Here is a 19,929-nt window from a genome sequence, read left to right as displayed (position 1 = left end):
TTAACCCAAAGCTTTGCCACCAGCGCTGCTGCAGAGCCTCCCAGCGGGCAGGTGATTCGGTTACATGAAGGCTCTTAGTAGGAACCCCCTACGGGGAGCTATAGCAAATGGAAATAGAGCTGTAGATTATTGCTTTATTCCACCTCTTCTATTCCTTTCACACCCTTCATCAACTCCCTTTTCGAAACATTTATTGCCAACCTAGTGTTTCTGTCCCGCCCTCCTTCAGTTCTCCTTCTCCCAGAGTCCCCTCCTCCCGGCAGCTTTACCCAGCGGTCCCATTGCTGACCTCCCCGTCTGTCTCTCCCCTCTCCGGGACCCTGGACCATATTCTTCTGTCAGGGTTTTGCATTCCTGCCACTTGCTCTACCTTAGGGGTATCCAGTGCTGGCCTTATTGCTGAGAAAATTACAGCCTCTGCTCGATCAGGCTTCCATTGTTAGCCTCACGTTCTCCCTGACTTAGCTGCGCCCATGTGGTGTGATTTCTCTCACCAAGTGTTGTTTTCCTTTTCTCTGCCTGTGTTTGCACGGACTGCCATGGATTTGATATAGTGATTGCCTAACACATATACCACATAATAGTATTTTATTTCTTTCTGAAGCACTGTTTGCATGACAAATGAGTTGGTAACATTTGTGCAACTTCTTGCAGCTGTGCAGTTCAATATATAAAGAATGAGCCTTTCGGCATCAATACCAGCCTGGTATATTCTAAGAGGGCTTGAAACTGATGCTTAAACAAAGTGAACAGTGCAACATTCTGCAGACTGATGGTCTATTTCATCACAATGGGTCTCAGAGCACTTGAAAAATAGGGAACTGGAGCCACCCCCAGCAGTGGTACTCAGTGGGGGCTCTATCAGCCTTCCAGTGTGGAGGTCACTGTTGCTGCTACCTGTACACCCAGGGCCAGTTAGCCCTCAGACCTGCCCTGAACCTGCCTAAGAGCCAGTATGCTGGTGGTCATGGCTCTTTGCAGCCCAGGACCACCCTTCCTTTCTATGTGGACTTCTGGCAGCCAGTGGCCTTGTTGTCTTCTGAGTCTTAACAGCCTTGGTGTGCATCTGTGGATACACAGTTCCCAACCACTCAGTCACACTGGGTCTGCCCATCAACTCCCCTCCAACACCTCCCGGGGTCCCTTGTGGTCCCTCCCTCTCTGCCTTCCCACTTTCTTCCCTAAATTACTGGTTCCCTTCCTGCCCCTTCTCTGGATTTGTTTACTTCTGTGCTGATACTGAGACTTGAACTCAGGGTCTGGGTGCTGTTCCTTAGCTTTTCAACTAAGGAAGACTTGTGCTGTACTACTTAAGCCACAGCTCCACTTCTGGCTTTTAGATGGTTAACTGGAGACAATAGTCTCAGAGATTTTCCTACCTGAGCAGGCTTTGAACTTCAACATTTACTCATATGTCAGCCTCTTGAGTAGCTAGGATTACAGGTGTGAGAGACAGGCACCTGGCCTTCCTCTGGATTTAGCCCCTGACATTCTCTGTCCTCAAAGCCCTTTTACTCAGTTCAGTGTGGTGACTCTGTGGCAGCCACTTAGCACTGCTTGGTCACTACTGTCCCCTGTCTTGTCAGGAACTGCCCCATAGGCTGTCTGGGCTACTCAGTGGTAATCTGCCTCTGTGTCTCCCAGTGGCTCTGCTTCCAGGCCAGTCAGAAATGGAAGGCATCTTTTAAGAAAAGGGAAATACTGCGAAGTTGTTGGCTGCACTGTGTGGCCTTCTTCCCATTACTTTGTGTGGTTTTTTTAAAGGTACCCAGCTCAGGCTTGTGGTCGGTCTTCCTGATTTATTAAAGGCAACCAGGAAAGACAAGCCCCAGCATCTACATGTACTTAGTAACCACATCCACACATTTAGCAGAGGCAGGAGCTGCATGGAGCACCCTCTGAATTCCCCAAGGGCCACCATACCGCCTCCCCTCCTGCTGACCTCTCTCTGTCCCAGCAGAGCCCCAAAATAAGGACCATAAATCTTTTAGTGGATGTTGTTCTCCTTCCTCCTGCAGAAAGCCCTGCATACATTTACCAGGTCTCCAAGATGCCTGGGGACTGTGGATCTGTCCTTGATCCTCAGCTGTTCTGGGCTCGCTTCTAACCACATTGCAGTGGCATCCTCCCGAGGCACAGGTTGGGGATACTGGAGGACTTAGTGGTTGAAAAGTGGGTATTACTTAAGGTTCATATTTGTTTTCTTATCTGGTTTTGCTATGTCTAGGGGTGGGTGGTGAAGGGGGAGATAGAGTCACAAAAAAGTGCTAGATCAGGTTTGATGGGCAATTCTGCAGCCTTCTAAGAGCCTGTTGAAAATGACAGGAAATCCTCATTTGGCCAAGCTTGCACTTTGGGTAAGAGTTCCTTTAGAGGCATGGAATACATTACCCAATGTCAATAACAAATTGTGTATGAAGAAAAATGCAATGCTTTCAGAACATTTTCTTTTGGGCTTTGTCCATGATTAGATTATACTAAATTATAGAGTACAGATATCAGGCAATTACTCTTTGCTTTTAACTATTCAATTTCATGGCAAATCCATGTAGCTCAGTAATTATGGAATCATACCAATGTGGTTACTGAGAAAATACCTCCTTGCCTCCATCTTGTGAAGTTAGCATCAGGTTGCCCTGTGATCCTGTTAACTTAAAAGCACATTCCAGACCATCCCAGGACCCCTCTGTACCTCTCCACTAATCACAGATGTTCTAGCAGATTATGCTGGAGAAACCTCTGGGAGACAGAGAGAGGAAGGGGTAGGGAGCCGGAAAGGTGTTACCCGGCCTCCTGGTTGACCTGGGCACTCTCCTGTCTCTGACCCTGGCTGATTTGTGGCTCGTATATTCTATGGCTTTCACCAACACCATCGTCCTTGTTTTGTGAAAACATGGTCATTTTTCTCTTGGCTCAGCTCACAGAATCCTACTCCCCTCCCATCTCCCCCCTAATTTTAATTTCTTCTAGCGCTGAGCATGTCCTGTAAGCAATCAAGTCTGCTGTCCTGGAAACTAGAGGCACTCCTTGGCAAAACAGAATTATTTGAGCTGATGGTAGCAATCGAATAGTGGCAGGAAAGGAAAACCAGAGAAGAAAGGAGCCGACACTTCTAAGCCGGTGGCAGGCACTGTGAATACAGATGTGGTAGCTGGGTCCCTGTTGCAGCTCATTACAAAGAAGCATATCGGAGGTCACAGGGTGAGGGTTGGGACACCTGGGCTGCAGCATTGAGCACTGAACAGTTTTTCTGCAAGAAAGACAGCACTCCACCCTTCCCAAGGGTTGTACTTGAAATACCTATTCCTAGTTAAAAAACCGCAAACTAGCTAGGCATAGTGGCTCGCTTTTATAATCCCAGTTACACAAAAGGCATAGGGAAAAGTATTGCCATATAAGATTAGCCTGGGCAAAACCCTCAAGATTCCACCTGAAAAGGAATGTAAAGCAAAAATGGCTCAAGTGACAGAGCACCTACTTAGCAGGTTGGAGGCCTGAATTCAAACCCCAGTGCTGACTGGCTGGCTGGACAGATGGATGGATGTAGACCTGCTGGGGTGAAGCCACTGCTCTTTAACCACCAGTCTCTTAAGAACAATTCCCTAAAGGGTACCAGCCACACACCCCAGAAATGTTCACTCTCTGCTGGTGATGGGGGATGATGACCTCATCAGGGATGAGGGAAGGACAGGAGTGATATTCCTCTTGGGTGACAATGATCAAGATGTACTCATGGATGGACATGTTGGCTCAAAACTGCTCTGTATAAACAATACAGATAACCTTAAAAGTTAGGGAAACACACAAACAAAAACAGTTTCCCTCTTGTTTTTCTACTTCTCAGAATCGGTGCCAGGTAATGGGGTGAGTTGGCCTGGGGGAGCTGGGAAGGGTGAGCAGGAGTCTTGATACAGCTCCTCCCTGTGTATCTGCAGTGCTGGCTTCCTCCTTTCCCCCTGCCTGTCCCTCTGCCTCCCCACAAGCACCTGTGGGTTGGTGGCATTGCCTAGGAACTTGCTGCAACTCGGGTTGGTCAGAGTGTGAACCTCAAATGTGTGGGATTATAGCAGGGCAGTGGCTGGGTCCATAGAAGGCTTGGGGAATTCAGAGCACTCCAAACAAGAGTGATGTTTGGTAGTTGGGGTCCTTCCAATTGGCGCCTACTCTTAGTGCCTAAGTCCTCTCTCACAGCAGGTGGGCCAGTAGCAATACAGAGGGGACATGGTGTCCAATTCCTGGTAACCTATGGCTGGAGGGAGCGGCAATTTCTTAATGGCCCCAGTTTAGAAATAAGTGAACATTCATTAATGTGAAATTAAATTGGAGAGAAACTTCCAGTTTTGTTTAGAAGGCAGAAATAAGTGGGTTGGCTGTGCATTTTTGCTGTGGATGCTGGAGCCTGCAGCCACAAGGTGATAATAATAATAGTCATTTGCTCTTCACCGGGGCCTCTGCCCTCCGCTCTCAAGGCAGATATTACCACCTTGCTTTTGCAAAGGCTCATTGAGGCGAAAGGGCTGGTGAGAAGTTACTCAGCAAGGGGTTGAATGCAAAGGCCTTAAAATCCTCTAGTCCATTAGACCTCGAGCTCATCAGTAAGTAGAAAAATGGAGTAGGAGCCAGTCACTGGTGGCTCATGTCTGTAATCCTAGCTACTCGGAAGGCTGAGATCTGAGGATCGAGGTTCAAAGCCAGTCTGGACAGGAAAGTTCGCGAAACTCTTATCTCCAATAAACCATTCAGAAAAAAAAAAACTGGAAGTGGTGTTGTGGCTCAAGTGGTAGAGGGCTAGCCTTGAGCAGAAATGCTCAGGAACGGCGCCCAGGCCCAGAATTCAAGCCCTGCAACCAACACACACACACACACACACACACACACACACACACACACACACACACACACACACACACACACACTAGGATTCAGACCAGGATTCCAGTCCTCTTTCCCAAAAATGCTGTCTCTGTGCCTCAGTTTCCTGTTCTGAAATGGAAAGGTGCTTCAGCTCATGCCCAGACCTTAGCTGATGCTTGCACTGGGCATGTCCCAAAGGTGCAGGCTTTTGCTAATGTGTGGCTGTGTCCCTCAGCTTCCCCCGTGCTTCCTCATGACCTGAGCTGGCCTTTTAGGAACTAGAATATTACATCAAAGAGGCGTCTCTGTGTATGTCATGCTTTATTTGCGGGAGGAAGGGTCTGTGTTGGAGAGGGGTTCTGTGTCCCCATGCAGCTGGTGGTTGCAGAAGGCCTGGCTCAGGTGGGCAGAGTGTCCAGGGGGAGTCCACCTTGTCTCCGGAGCCTTCTTCACTCAGCTGCTGGAGGAAAAACCACAGGTTTGCCCTTCAATGGTGCTGGTAGATCTGCTTAGGAAATGGCTTTCTACACCTGCCTGCCGCTCCGGGGAGGAGGGCCACAGGCTGGCAGGAGGCTGCGCTGAGCTCTGAGCTGAGCACGCTGCCCGGGCCTGGGAGCTCTCTATAGCCTGGGGCAAGTCATTTAACCTCCTAGCTTCTCCAACTCTACACCACCTCCTCCATCTCTGCTGCTACTGCAGGGACTGGGAGAGGTAATTAGTGGCTGTTTGTCAGACAAGATCTAGATTTGCTCAAGTAACTCAGGCAGACCTTGAACTGGGCAAGCCCAAATAGGCTGCAGAATTACACAATGGAAAAAAAAAAAAAGCTGAAGCAGGAGGTTTTCTTCCCCAGCCTCTGTGTTACCTGGGAGGGAGCAGGGCCCTCTAGGGGCTGAGAAACCGGAAGGACTTGGAGGGGAGGGGGGCTAAGACAGCCCAGCAGACTTCAGAGCCCCCTCCCTACCCTCCCTGTGCCACCTCCCCTCTGAGCCTGGACCGGCAGAGGAGGCCGAGGGTTCCAAATACAAAGCCTTAAAAGAAATCACCAGACTCCAGTCCTGCTCAAATGCTTCTTAGAATATTAACACCAGGGTGGACAGAGGCCCGCGCCACAGAGAGCCCTCCTCAAGCCATGAGGTGTGGCCGCAGAGCTTACGGGGCTGGGTGGGCGGCAGTGCCTCCCTCCGCAGCCCTTCCTGGGCGGCCCGGTACTTTTCCAGCTGCCTGGAGTTCATCCTCATTCCAATTTCCACAGGAGCAGTCAGCTGTGAAATAAGGCAGAGTTAACCGAAGGGAGAGGCACGGAGAGGGCCTTAACCCCTGGGTGCCCTACAGGTGGATGTGGGAGTCAGGAGCCACAGCCCCACTCTGTCCCTGCCTGCCCCTTCCTCTCCCTCTCTCCTTCCTCCTTCCCCCCCCCCTTTCTTTGCTGTCCCCCTTCCCTCCTCCTCTGGGCCTCTAGGGCTCCACTAGGAGTGCTGACACCAAGAGGGTACCCAAGAACCTGGGAACTCCTGGGGGCAGGAACTCACACCCTCCAGTAATTATAGCTTGGATCCCCACCACTTGTCCACATGTTCTAAGTGCCTGGTCTATGTTAAGCCTCTCACCTATGTGGCAAGGGCTTCGGGTTCCCAGTTTACAGAGGAAGAAACTGAGGACAAGGAAGTTAACTAAGTTGTTCACCAGTAGTAAACAACCCAGGGAGAATAGTTATACGCAGAGGCCAGGCTCCAAGGTCTGGGTCCAATATACGTCTCTCTTTTCATATGTGGGGGCCCCAGACCCATCACTATCCTTTCATATGTGGGGGGCACAGGAGACTGATAGGAATGGGTGGCTGTCCACCAGGAGGGATGTTTGGGGTCTTTGAGGGTGCTCACCCATCTTATCCTAACACCCAGCCTGTCCTGGGCCAAAGGTCTTACTGCGTGAACCTGTTTTGGTGGGGGAGGAGATTCCCTGCCTTTCCACAGAGCCTTCCCCCCACTGCTGGGTGTGACAGTGGCTGGGCTGTCTACACTCAGGGTGGCCTGAGGTGCCTCAAGGATGTCTCTATGGGGCTCATTTGAGTCCTGCCTGTGCCACCCCTGTGGGCTAGCTATGGCTCTGCCTCTCTAGGCCTCAGTGTCCCCACTTGAAAATGAAAGGGCTGGAGATTTGTCCAGAGAGGACCTCCCAGCCCTGTTCAATCATAATGAGGAGATGCAAAGGGACATGTGGCCCCTCCCCCTGGCTTCCCCAGGAAGAATGGCCCCCCCTGCTTGCGTGCGTGCGTCCTCACTGCCAGTGCTGTCCCAGGTGAAGGCCAAGGCTGGTCTGAGGGGCAGACTCACCCCCAGCTCTCTCCCAGGCAAGGTGGGGAGAGAAAGAGCCCTGTCCCATGGAGTGCGGTGACAGTTTGGCCACTCTTATGGCTACACCTGACAGAACTGAGGAGGTGAGGAGTCAGGCTTGCTTCTTCCCTCGCTGCTGGCTGGCCTTGGCCAGGCCTTTGCTGTCCCTGGGTGTCACCTCCCACGTGCCTTCATGTGGACTGCCCAACACATACCCAAGGCCTCTCCTTTCCTCTGCCCAGCCTGCTGCTGGGAGCTCACCCTGGCCTGGCCTCAGTTACCCCTTCCTGTCCTAGCCCTGAACTGCATACTCCAATTTCCACCCGCCCGTGTGCTCTGTCTCTGCCTGGATGCCACCTGCTTCCCACAGGACCCATGGCCAGCCTGATCTCCTGCTGGTCCTCTGGCCCGTGGGAACCCAACATGGGTGGCACTGCCTCAGTGGGGAGCAAATTTGCCCCGCCAGATGCTCTGGCCATAAGCTGTGAAGGCAGATTTAAAAAAAAACCAAAAAACAGTCCTGGGGCTTGAACTCAGGGCCTGAGCACTGTCCCTGCCTTTTTTTTTGCTCAAGGCTAGCACCCTACCTCTTGAACCACAGCCACTTCTGGCTTTTTCTGGTAGTGTGGTGCTGAGGAATCGAACCCAGGGCTTCATGCATGCTAGGCAAGCACTCTACCACTAAGCCGCATTCCCAGCCCTGAAGTCAGATTTTATGTTTCTCTTTCTTCACATCCTATATCCATTCTTCTAGAAAACCCTGAGGGTGTTTACCACCAAAATATTTCTGAAATGCAACCACTTTGCCCTGCCTCAACTCTGATCACGCTAGGCTGAGTGTCCTCTGTCTCTGTCTCCCTCTGCCCACCCACTCCAGTCTCTCTCCAGCCTCTCCAGAGGACAAGCTTTGCTAGGTCAAGAACAGACTGAAAGGTTAAAGGTAGAATTAGGCAGAACACGGGGAGGTTGCCTCAGGGCCTTTGCATGGGCTCCTACTTCTGCCTGGACCCCTCTTCCCACACATTGTTACGATTCACTCTCCCTTGCTCGCTTCAATTCTTTGCATTCAATGCCATCTCCTCATGAAACCCTGCCATGCTCCCCCTATTTTAAATCAAGCCTGCCTCATCTTGCCCCGCTTAATTTTCCTCCACAGCACCCATCCCTCTCTGTCATGCTGTAGCATTTGATTATTTTCTTTGTCTATTCCAAGTCCTTCCAGTATCTGGGTGCAAAAACCCAGTGTCTGTCCGCAGTGCCTTGCACGTGTAGAGACTGGGTCATTCGCTGCAGCAGCAGAGGAGTCGGCGAGGCTAGAAGCTGCCCAGGCCAGCTTCTCCCGGCTCTCTCCAGGCAGGCGATCTGTGCTGGGAGCTATAGCCGCACCGAGTTCCTGTGCCCTGGCCCTCCCTCCCCTCCTGAGGGGAGGCTGCTTCCTTCCTTGCCTCCACGCTTGCTGCCCTAGATCTTTCCAAGTCACGTCATGTGACTTGCAGGCTTTGAAGGCCCTCTCTGTGCCTTCCCTTGGCCTTAGCTGTTCTCTGGGGGATGACAGCCCTGACTGGTGGCTCCTAGGCTTCCTTCCGTTCAGGCGGCGCCTCCTCCAGGAAGTCTTCCCCTGGCTCCCCTGGGCAAGTGGTGCCCAGACCACTCTTGTCACTCTCTACCCTATTTACTTCTTTGGTGCCTAAAACGATTGCTTGATCTCATTGCTGGAGTCCATTCCCCTCCCAGGATGGCCCTCTTGCTGTATGCCTTGCTCACTGCCGTATTCTAGAACATTCCATGCCTGTTGGTGGTGGGTGGGCCCTGCCTTCTCCTCAGGTTAGGGAACTATGTCCATGCTAAGTTTCTCTCCATCACCCCAACTCACCTGGATTGTGAAGTTTTCTTCTTCTTCCTCACTGGGCTCCTCTTTCTCAGACCTCTGCCAGATGTTCGGGAATTTCTTTTGCCTGTTGCTCCGTTCCTTTTCCTAGGGGCAGAGCATTGCATAGCACAAAACGGCCCCCTCGCCAGGCGTCAGTGGCTCGCGCCTATAATCCTAGCTATGCAGGAGGCTGAGATATGAGGATCACAGTTTTAAGCCAGCCTGGGCAGGAAAGTCTGTGAGACTCTTAGGGCCAATGAACCACCAGAAAGTAGGAGGTGGAGCTGTAGCTCAAGTGGTAGAGTGCTAGCCTCGAGCACAAAAGCTCAGGGACAGAAGTTCAAGCCTCAGTACTGGCGCGCGCGCACACACCCACACACCCACACCGCCCCCCCACACCTGGCTCCCTGAGACCAAGAAACCTCTCTTCCCCAGGTGCCTCTCCCCACCCGCGACTGCAGGGAGAGCCTCTGAGGCCCAGTGGCTTGAGGGTGATCTTGGCGTTGCCCTCTGACAGGCCATTATGAGGAAGAGCTCATTTCTTTGTGCTTAAAAATGTGCACCCAGATTGTTACCGTTAATTAAGTTAAAACGCTGAGAATAATGGCCGTCCTTCATGCATATTAAGCGTGAAAATGTAGCCCTCCTAGCAGAGAGCCCATAAAAGAAGGTATCATGAGACAGCCTCACCCGAGAGGGCGCCACAGGGTGGCCCGCAGCTCGGAGTCCCTGGGAGGTGATTTATAAGAGGAGAGACAGGGAGATGCGTTACGGAGGAAGGAGCTCGGAGCTTCTTCATAAAAATCCTGGATCCTGGCAATTACCAGGAAGAAAACCACAGCGCAGGTTAATGCAACGTGTCTTCGGGTTGTCTCTTGCTGGCGTGTGCTCAGCCCAAGTTTGACCGTTTCTGTCCAGCCCCAGATCTTGCCTGGCATGCTGCGGGCTGGCCCTGCGCTCAGGCAGACCCTGCTGTGTCTAATGGTATGCCTGGGATTCTGCTGTGGGACTCCCCTGGGATGTGATGATGTGCTCTTAGAACCATCAGCGGGAGGAAGGGGTGTGTGTGTGTGTGTGTGTGTGTGTGTGTGTGTGTGTGCGCGTGAATGTGCACGTGTCCTGGAAGGGCAGCGGCACTCAGCAGGGAGCATGAAGATGTGTCCCATACTGGGTAAAGACAAGGACACGCTGTGCCATCGAGGCACAGGGCAGCTAACTCATGCACCAGTTCCTGTCTTCCTCTCCTTGCTTAAAGGGATCCAAATGTCTGCACAGCCAACAGAATCCTCAGAAGTCCAAGATATTGAGAAACCATTTCTTTTTCCTTTTGTGCTGGTTCTGGGGCTTGAATTAAGCACCTGAGTGCTGTCTTTGAGCTTTATTGCTCAAGGCTGGCACTTGCCATGCGAGCCACAGCTCCGCGTTTGGCTTTTTGGTGACTAATTGGAGAGAAGAGTCTCAGCGACTTTCAAGTAGAGATCCTCAGATCTCAGCCTCCTGAGTAGCTAGGATGACAGGTGTGAGCTGCTGGCGCTGGGCTAAGAGGCAGTTTTTCTTAGTCTCTGCTGCCTGAGTTCCATCTGGGGCTGCCCGGCTTCCTCTAGGATCCACAGGGAGGTAGGCTATGCCACCCCTCACGTGGATAGCAGTCTTTGCTGCCCCCTCTGGACAGTGGCTCACGCCTATCCTTAGCTGTTCAGGCCCTGCTCTGGCTCTCATCTCTCCTTCCCTGGCAGCCACTGGGATGTCTCCCTCCTCTGAACCTCAGCACTTAGCCCTGGCATCCCTTGTGGAAAAATTAATCTTGTCCCGCCTTGTGACATCTCTCTTTTGTCTTCGATTGTTAGTTAATTTTTCATACGTTGGTGCTGGGGCTTCCACTCAGCTCCTTGAAGACAGGAGCTTGGCACCACAGAGACGCCCAGTAAATATTTATCAGCTTATTGATTGCAAACTTCCCCAGAAAGATGAGCAGGGGTGGGAAAAGATGTCACTCCTGCGAGCTCCTGACACCTCTTGGTGATGCTGGCAGGGATAGAGAGGATAGTGCTTGAGGGACAGCTGGCATTCTCTTGGCCCTTGTACTACAGGTGTCCCCGGCATGGTCATCAAACAGGGGTTTACCAAAGCAAGGTAGTGCCCCTGTAATTCTAGATACATAGGAGGCTGAGATCTGAGGATCCTGGTTCAAAACCAGCCAAGGAGGGCACGTGCAGCAGAAAGCCAGAAACAGAGTTGTGACCCAAGTAGTAGAGTGTCAGCCTTGAGTGAAAAAGCGAAGGGACAGTGCCCAGGCCTTGAGTTCAAGCCCCAGTACACACATGCACACACACACACACACACACACACACACACACACACACACACACACACACCCCCTGTGCTTCAAAGACACCAGCCACCCTCGGGCCAGGTAGCAGAGCCTCCTTCAGACTGGTAGCCAGGTTGGCAGCAGGGTTTCTTACCTGCATTTTCTGGAGTTCGTGGTAGGTGAAGATGGGAATGAAGGCTTCCGTTTGAGAAGCCAGCATGGTGGCCGCGTGCACCACTAGCAGAATGGCCACGGCCTTGCGGGACACCATCCTGGAGAACTGGAGAATAATAACAAGGGGCTCCTGTCGCCAAGCGTAAGACACTGCGACGGCTTCCTGTCCTGCCCGGATGGGGTCCATACCCCACCTGCAGCTTGTGATCCTGAGCAAAGGTGTGGCTTCTGGGGACTGGGGATCTGTACCAGGGTTGTTTTCTTTTTGTGCCAGTCCTGGGGCTCAAACTCAAGACTTGGGCACTGTCCCTTAGCTTTTATGCTCAATTGCTTGAGCCACAGCTCCACTTCTGGCTTTTTGGTGGTTAATTAGAGATAAAAAGCCTCTGAGACTTTCTTCCTCAGGCTGGCTTTGAACTTTGATCCTCAGATCTCAGCCTGCTGAGTATCTAGGATTACAGGTGTGAGCCTTGAATGCCTGGATTTGTATCAGGGTTTCCTGATGAGCTCCAAGCACTTGGTCTGCCCTAGAGCAGTGGCAACTGACCAGGCTCCCAGAAAAGGATACCCCGCCCCTGCCACACCAGAGAAGAGTCATTCTGCTTGATGGCCTTGCTCTTTGTTCTATGAGGTCTCCTGGCACTTGCAAGGCCCCTCAGGAAGCAGGAGGGACTTGGCTGCTCAGAGGAAGATTACCCACTCCCTCTCCCTTGAACCCCTCCACAAAGGGTCCTCAGCCTTTTCCCTTTGTGGAGGGGGAGGAGGAGCCAGATAGCAAAAACCTAGCATCTAAGAGCTGAGAGCAGGCCCCACCCTACTGGATGGGCACCTTCCCAGCTCCAGTGTATCTGGCAATCTGTTGGCTACCATCCCAAAAAAACAGGGCGGTTGCCTTCTCCATGCGGGCTGCTGGCCTCAGTGATCCCCTGGGACAGTCCTGGAGAGTCCCTCCTATGTCGGGAAGCGGGACTGCATGGAATGGTGGGCAGGAAGACAGGATTTCAGGGCTCAGGTCCTGCAGGGAGCAGGTGAGCAGGTGGTGGCTCCAGGGGTCTGGGAAGGGGGGGGGTGGTTCTACTGCCCACAGAGTGGGGATGAGGGTGTCCTGGATGAGACTATTGAATACGGCCTGGGAAGCACTGTCCTGCACTGGGAGCACTGCTGAGGGCAGGGATGCAGCTTCCAGGGTTGGCAGGGGAGCCCAGGGTAGGTTAGCCACGGTGTAGTGGGTGAGGGGGTGAATCCAGCCTGATTCCATGGGCAAAGAGGGACTTCCCTGGGCCGCTGGCCTCCAAGCTTGTCTGACGCCACCTTAGACGACGTTTGGAGAGGATCTGCTGGCACCCTGCCCCTGTGCTGTCACCTGCCTCCAAGCTGGACTCCCTCCTCTTCTTGCTCTGCCTCTCCCGCCACCCCCCCCCCCTTTTCTCCCTCAGCTCACTTTCTCCATTTTGCTCAAATTCCATGATCCAGAACATGAGACCAGGTACAGCCAGTCTCCATCCCAGCTGCATGCAATGCCCAGGTGACTAAAAGGACCATCAGCCACTCGAAGGTCACCCAGGGGAGGCTGGAGCGAGACCAGAACTCCAGGAGTGGGAACTGTGCAGAAGGTGGGGTACAGAGGCCCCGTCCTGTTTCTCCTTCATCCTGTGTTCCTCCTCCCCTGTAGAGTCCCTGGGCTCTGTTCTCCCTCCCAGCAGTGACAAATGTGTCACATTTATGACGTCCCATTTCCTTCACAGAGATGCCTTAGGTCTCTTTCTATTCCAGCGTTCCAGTTTAATTCGCTCCATAAGAATCAATAAAAACTTTAAATAAAAAAAAAGGCAAAATCCAATTGCTGCTCATTTTCTTGATCCAACTGGCAGTCGGCATGTCACTACGTTCGTTCGTTGTGTTCTGGGAAGCTGGGAGTGGGAGCTTAGCACAATGAGGTGCTGGCTCCCCGCTTCTACCACCAGGGACTTGAGTGCTCCGCTCTGGATGGGGGCGTCCGTCCCCTCGCCTGGCAGAGCCAGGTGGACTAAGCCACCATGCCAAATGGGGCTCCTGGCCTGCTGGAGAGGTGCTGATCACCCCCAAACAGCCCCTGCTCCGCGAGGAATGGCACCCACCTGCTTCTCTCCTGCCTCTCAGGTGCACACATCACTAACTCGGCCCCCTGGGAATCTTCTCAGGGCTCCTGGTCTGAGGCCCAGCTGGGAGGTGGAGAGAGCAGAGTGGCAGGGAGGGCTGCCATCCCCAGAGAGTTCTGGACAGGGCTAGTTTCAGCTGGAATCCTGCGCGGCCTTAGGGCACAGGCTGAGCCACCCATCCGTCTGTGCCCTGCCCTCGGGTGACTACTTACTGTGTGAGCTGTGAGCCTCTGGTCTGAGCGCGCCAAGAGGACGCTGTCTGTCCTCCCGCCGTCCTTATATACCGCCCTTCTTCCTTGGGGCCCATTAACCTTTGATCCCCCCTTTGGGGGGCCGTGGGTGGGGAGGCTGGATTCTCAAGGCACATGGAAACCATGGGCAGGGCGGCCATGCCATAGCTCCCAGGCCTGTCCTGGAAGGGCTCTTCTGTGACTAAAGCCAGCCCTTCTCAGCTGGCCTTCTCCCCAACACTTCAAACTCCAGGCTGCTCCAAGAATCATTTTATTTTTTTATTTTTATTTTTTTCAAATTTTTATTATCAAATGATGTACAGAGAGGTTACAGTTTCATACGTTAGGCATTGGATACATTCCTTGTACTGTTTGTTACCTTGTCCCTCATACCCCCCTCCCTCCTCCCCCTTTCCCTTTCCCCCCCTGAGGTGTTCAGTTCACTTACACCCCAAGAATCATTTTTTTTTCATTGTTTTATTCAATGTTTATTACGAGAAGCCAGGTACCCTGACAATTACTTTACATATAATATATATTTCAACCTGCACCCCAATGGCCAGAGTAGATGATTACTAACCCCTGCACACAGGGGCGTTGGAGAGGTAGCATAAGATTGAAATCTAGGACATGCCAGAGTCAAGATTTGCACTGAGAACAGAGGGTCCAAATATTTTAAAAAAATTTTTTTGTGTGATTTCTTCTCTGGTTCCTATGTGTTTTTTTAAAATTTAATTTATTTATTAATTGAACACAAATTTTTTGGACAGGGTGTTGTGCAAAAAGGGTACAGTTACATAGTAGGGGAGTGTGTACATTTCTTGTGATATCTTACGCCCTGTTTTTCTTTCCCTTCTCTAGGTCAGGTAGACATATATACAATATACAATGTATCAAGAACATATACAGTAGCCACGCGGCCACGCCCAAGAAAGTTCGCCTAGGGCTTTAAATGCAATGTCGATATTAGACAATACGTCAACAGTAGTCTTATATGAACGTACATACATAGCTTTTGAGCTATTGTATTCCACTGAGAGGTCTATTTTTGACCTTTATGTGTTGAGTAATTGTTTGGTTTTAGTTACATACTGTTGGGTCGCTGCCCCAATCCTGTGGGAAATACTATTTAACAAGCAGTTTTTGGTTTCACAGACTTGGTCTCTACTGTCTCTCCGTCTCCCTTTCTTAACAGTCATATATCAGGGCGATCATGCCCCTTTGTTTTCTGTGTTCTAGACTTGTCTCGCTCAACATTATTTGTTCGAGTTCTGACCATTTCCCTGCGAATAACAATATTTCACCATTCTTAATCACTATGTACTATTCCATTGTGTATAGGTACCATATTCTTTGGATCCATTTGTCTGTGGAGGGGCATCTGGGTTGTTTCCATATTTTGGCTATTGTGAATTGTGCTGCGATAAACATGGAAGTACAAATGTCTTTTTGATATCTTGGGGTTTGCTGTTTAGGATAGATGCCTAGGAGTGGTATGGCTGGGTCATAGTGTAGGTCTATATTGAGCTTTTTGAGAAACCTCCATATTGTTCTCCAAAGTGGTTGTACTAATTTGCACTCCCACCAACAATGGAGAAGGGTTCCTCTTTCCCCACAGCCCCTCCAGCATTTGTTGTTGCCTGAGTTCAGAGTATAGGCCATTCTAAGTGGGGTGAGGTGGTATCTCAGGGTTGTTTTCATTTGCATTTCCTTTACTATCAGGGATGTTGAACATTTCCTCATATGTTTCTTTGCCATTTTTATTTCTTCTCTTGTGACGTCTCTCTTTAGCTCCTTTGCCCATTTCCTAATTGGTTTATTGGGCTTGGAGGGGCTTAGTTTTTTGAGTTCTCTGTAGATGACAGATATTAGGCCTTTGTTCTGTGCTGGTAAATATCCTTTCCCATATCGTTGGCTGTCTTTCTGTTTTGGTGGCTATGTCCTTAGCTGTGCAGAAACTTTTTAATTTGTAGTAGTCCCATTTGTCGAGTCTTTCCCCTATTTGTTGTGCCCCTGGGACTCTATTCAGGAAGTTCCTTCCTGTGCCTATAAGTTCTAGTGTCTTTCCTACTCTGTCCTTCAGTAGTTTCAAGGATTCAGGTCTGATATTGAGGTCCTTGATCCATTTTGAGTTGATCTTGGTGCATGGTGATAGGCTTGGGTCTACTTTGAGTTTTCTGCATATGGCTGCCCAGTTCTCCCAGCACCAGTAGTTGAAGAGGCTATGTTTATTCCATTGTATGTCTTTAGCTCCTTTGCCGAATATCAGCTGACTGTAAGAGTGCGGTTTTATTTCTGGATCTTCAATTCTAATCCATTGGTCTTCCGATCTGTTTTTATACCAATACCAGGTATGTTGTTATGATGGCCCTATAGTAGAGCTTGAAGTCTGGTATTGTGATACCTCCTGCACTGCTTTTTTTGCCTAGATTTGCTTTGGCTATTCTAGGTCTTTTGCTGTTCCATATGAATTTATGGATTGCTTTCTCTATTTCAGTGAAGAATATGGCTGGGATTTTGATAGGGATTGCATTGAATTTGTATAACAATTTGGGCAATATGGCCATTTTCACTATATTGATTCTGCCTACCCATGAGCATGGGAGGTCTTTCCATCTCCTTGTGTCTTCTTTGATTTCCCTTATTAGATTTTTATAGTTTTCATTAAATAGGTCCGTCACGTCCCCCAAGAATCATTTTAACGGCGGTCTTCTCTCTTGGTTCTTCAATAGATGACGTTGCTGAGTATCTCCAGGCCAACTCTCCTGGCGATGGCCCGTCTCCCAGCGAGGGTCTGTCAGAACACGGCATTAGGAGGATACCTTCTGCTCCATCTCCCCCACAGGGCCTCTTAGAAAAGAAAATAATCAAGGGGGTGTGGTGTGGGGGTGCATGCTTATAATCCCAGTGACTTGGGAGACAGAGGAAGATCTCTGTCGGAGCGTGGTCCTAGGGAAAATTGCAAGACACTATCTGAAAAATGTGTTAAAGCACCAAGGGCTGGGTGGATGGTTCAAGAGTTAAACCCAATACCAAACTAACAAATTTGGTCAGCCAGGCCTGTCCTTGGAGCCCAGGGCTGGGACTATCATTGAGATCTCTACATCGGGGCTTTGCCTCTGCTGGGCCAGTCCGGAGATGCCTTCCAGGTACTCTAAGAATTGATGAGGAGCTGGAGACAGGCCTGCGGGGAGGGCAAGGGAGGAGGGGCCAACTGGAAAAAATGAATAAAGCAGGGTTGTTCTGCGGGACGCTCTCCCTTAGTGATTTTCATTTTGTTTTGCTCAAGGCTAGGGTTCTACCACTGGAACCTAGAGCTTTTTTGGTAGTTGGAGACAAGAGTCTAATGGACTTGCCTGCCTGGGGTTAGTTTTGAACCTGGATCCTCAGATCTCAGCCTCCTGAGGAGCTAGGGTTGCAGGCATGAGCCATTGGCATCTGGTGATTCAGTATTTCTGATCCAGGTAACAGCATTGCAGTATGATACCTGCAGTTTGGTGCCAAAGGAAGGAAAGCTGGGGTTCACAAGGAGCTTGTCCTTGTGAAGAAGGCAGGCTACAGGTCAATGGGAACCTGGGCCACCCTCTAGGACACTGTGCTAGCAGCACCACTGCTGGGGTGAAGCAGCCCGCCCTCCTGCCCTGCAGGGCTGACAGCTCATGCATGGCTCAGCCATCTAGGATCTGGTTCACAGGGGAATATGGCTTCTGCCCCCCTTTAATCAAGAGCCTTGGACCTCATGGCCTGGATATTTTCTACCGTCATGGTTTCTGCCTTCGAAATGGAGAGAAGTCTGGATAACAAGCCTAATAATAGCTACTTTGTCTTTTCCATGTACATGGGCTCTTTGTACAAATGCTCAATTAGTGACTGTTTCCCCTGCAAGAAACTGGACGAAAATAAAAGGAAGGCATAATGTATGTTCTTCATTTTCCAAATGGGAACTGCCACTGACACACAGCGGCCGGAGCCGAGGGAGAGGAGGTGTCAAAACCCAGCTCAAGCCTGGGAAAGGGAAGTTCACAAAATCAGAGGAAATGGTTCAAACCACATGTGGGCACTTGATGGCTCTTCCCCCACATTGGGTAGATGGATTAGCAGTTCAGTGCTCTTCTCCTGGTAACCTTGAAAATATTGTTTGCCGGGTACTGCCATAGCATCTTCATTAATGGCCTGGAACGAGGAGGCAACAGTATGTTAATTGAATTCGCAGATGATACTAAGTGTGTGTGGGGGGGGGGAGGGGGTGTAACAAGCCTCAGAGAGGACAGAAGCCGCGTCAGGAGGTTAGAACTATGAGCTAGAAATGCCAGATGAGCTGCAAGACATATGTCACCAAGGCATGAGGGACATAGGGTTGGCGTGGCGGATGGGGGTCCCAGCAAAGAAGGAAAGCAGCCCCTGGAGCATCAGGGGGTGGAGAGGGAGACAGACAGTGCCCTGTTTTCCAGATGGTTCTGTCAGAGAGGTAGAGGACGATAGTTAGAGGAAGACAGAGTTCACAGGAGCCAAAATAGCCCAGGGATTGCTGGGAGTGCCAAAGCTGAAGGTATAAAAATGAAAAATGAGAGGTTTCAAAAGGTTGGCTTGCTCAGAACATTGGTAAGGATTAAATGTGCATGCTCATGTTAAGCAAAGGCCAAGGAGAGGCAAAGCTCCGGGGGGGGGGGTGGGAAGGGAGAGAATGGGGAGGAGAGAGAGTGGATGCTAAGCTTGTGTGTGTGCTTAAAGCTCTTGATGTCTTTCCTAGACCTGGAAGTGTGCGAGCCACTCATGAGCAAAACCAGGAGTTGATGATGATGAGGCCGACATTTTAAACTAGGTCAAACAAAGCACGGAGAGGTATTATTTTGGGCAATGACTGGGCTCCAGGGGACACAGGCTTTGTGACCTGTGGGGTATTTTTATTCTTTCCCTTCCATGGCTCCGGATCTTTTCTTTATGTCTTTTTAAAGAACTCATAAATGATTTGTTGGGAAATGATACACAGTGGGAATTGCACCCCTAGAACCCCGTGATTTAGACCTCGAGCAAACAGAGAGAAAAATGCAAGCGCACAGAGGGTCCACCAGCATTAATTTCCAATTTGGGATTGCTGCTTGTTTGTGTGTTACATCTGCTGCTGGAATTAACATTCCTGCATCTCCGATTTCCTGTGGAGTCCACTCAATGCAAACAGCCAGCCTGCGCCCCAAACAATCCAATAAAATGTATTCCTTTTTGGTTCAGCCTCACAGACTATTGACAGTGTGCACAAACCTGAGGACTCAGCCCAGTTTTCCAATAGCATCCCTGCTGACTTCCTGGTCAATATTTCTCTGAATGGTTAAAATATTCCTAGAAATGTCTCAGTCCCCAACTTGCTTCTGGGTTCCCTTTCTATTTATGGAGGTGTATCATGACAACCGATGCTATAAAACTTCAAGAGAAGGGGCATAACTTTTCTTCCAGGGACAGGGGGTATGTAAAACCAAGGTCTATGGGCTGAATATCTGTTGTTGTTGTTTTTTTTTTCCCATGCTGTTCTTCCTGCGAATTGAGTTTGGGGCAGCTTTTTTTTCTTTTCTTTTTTTGTATGTGTGTTGGTACTGGGCCTTAAGCTCCGGGCCTCATGCTCTTGCACGGCTGTTTGGCTCAAGGCTGACACTAGAATCACATCTCCATGTTTAACTTTTTGCTGGTTAACTGGAGATAAGAGGTTTACAGACATTTCTGCCTGGGCTGGCTTTGAACCTTGATCCTCAGGTCTCAGCCTCCTGAATGGCTGGGATTACAGGCTTGAGCCACTGGTGCCCGGCTTTACCCAATCTCTTTTTAATTGACTTTTAAATCTATGTATTTATATTTTTATGGAGATGATGGATGTGCTTGAAGACAAAGCAGATGGCCCTGGAAGTGACACATCAATTATAAGGAAAGGTTGGCTTCTCATAAACCAATGCCTCTCCTTTCTCTTCAGCCCCTTTTGGGACAGGCAGCTCCCGCCTCTCTGATCTAGGGCACCAGGCGCTAGAAC

General features: G+C 50.4%; 1 protein-coding gene across 2 annotated transcripts; it reads right to left on the bottom strand.

Annotated features, from left to right (window-relative positions):
- Window positions 1-5,910: 5,910 nt before the first annotated feature.
- Mln (motilin) lies at window positions 5,911-13,133 on the bottom strand. 2 transcript variants are annotated; one of them, XM_048347315.1, is made up of 4 exons: window positions 12,987-13,133; window positions 11,526-11,675; window positions 9,064-9,165; window positions 5,911-6,119 (listed from the first exon to the last, which is right to left on the bottom strand). In XM_048347315.1, exons 1-4 carry the CDS (start codon window positions 12,993-12,995, stop codon window positions 5,928-5,930), a joined length of 453 nt encoding a protein of 150 aa, XP_048203272.1. In that variant the 5' UTR covers window positions 12,996-13,133; the 3' UTR covers window positions 5,911-5,927. The 2 variants fall into 2 exon arrangements, with proteins under 2 accessions (XP_048203272.1, XP_048203271.1); XM_048347314.1 differs by lacking the exon at window positions 12,987-13,133 and having other exon boundaries at window positions 11,526-11,780.
- Between the last annotated feature and the right edge of the window lie 6,796 nt (window positions 13,134-19,929).

The sequence above is a fragment of the Perognathus longimembris genome, chromosome 6 (assembly GCF_023159225.1).
Source record: "Perognathus longimembris pacificus isolate PPM17 chromosome 6, ASM2315922v1, whole genome shotgun sequence".
In the NCBI taxonomy this organism is placed as follows: domain Eukaryota; kingdom Metazoa; phylum Chordata; class Mammalia; order Rodentia; family Heteromyidae; genus Perognathus; species Perognathus longimembris.
This window is presented reverse-complemented; position numbering and strand designations above follow the sequence as displayed.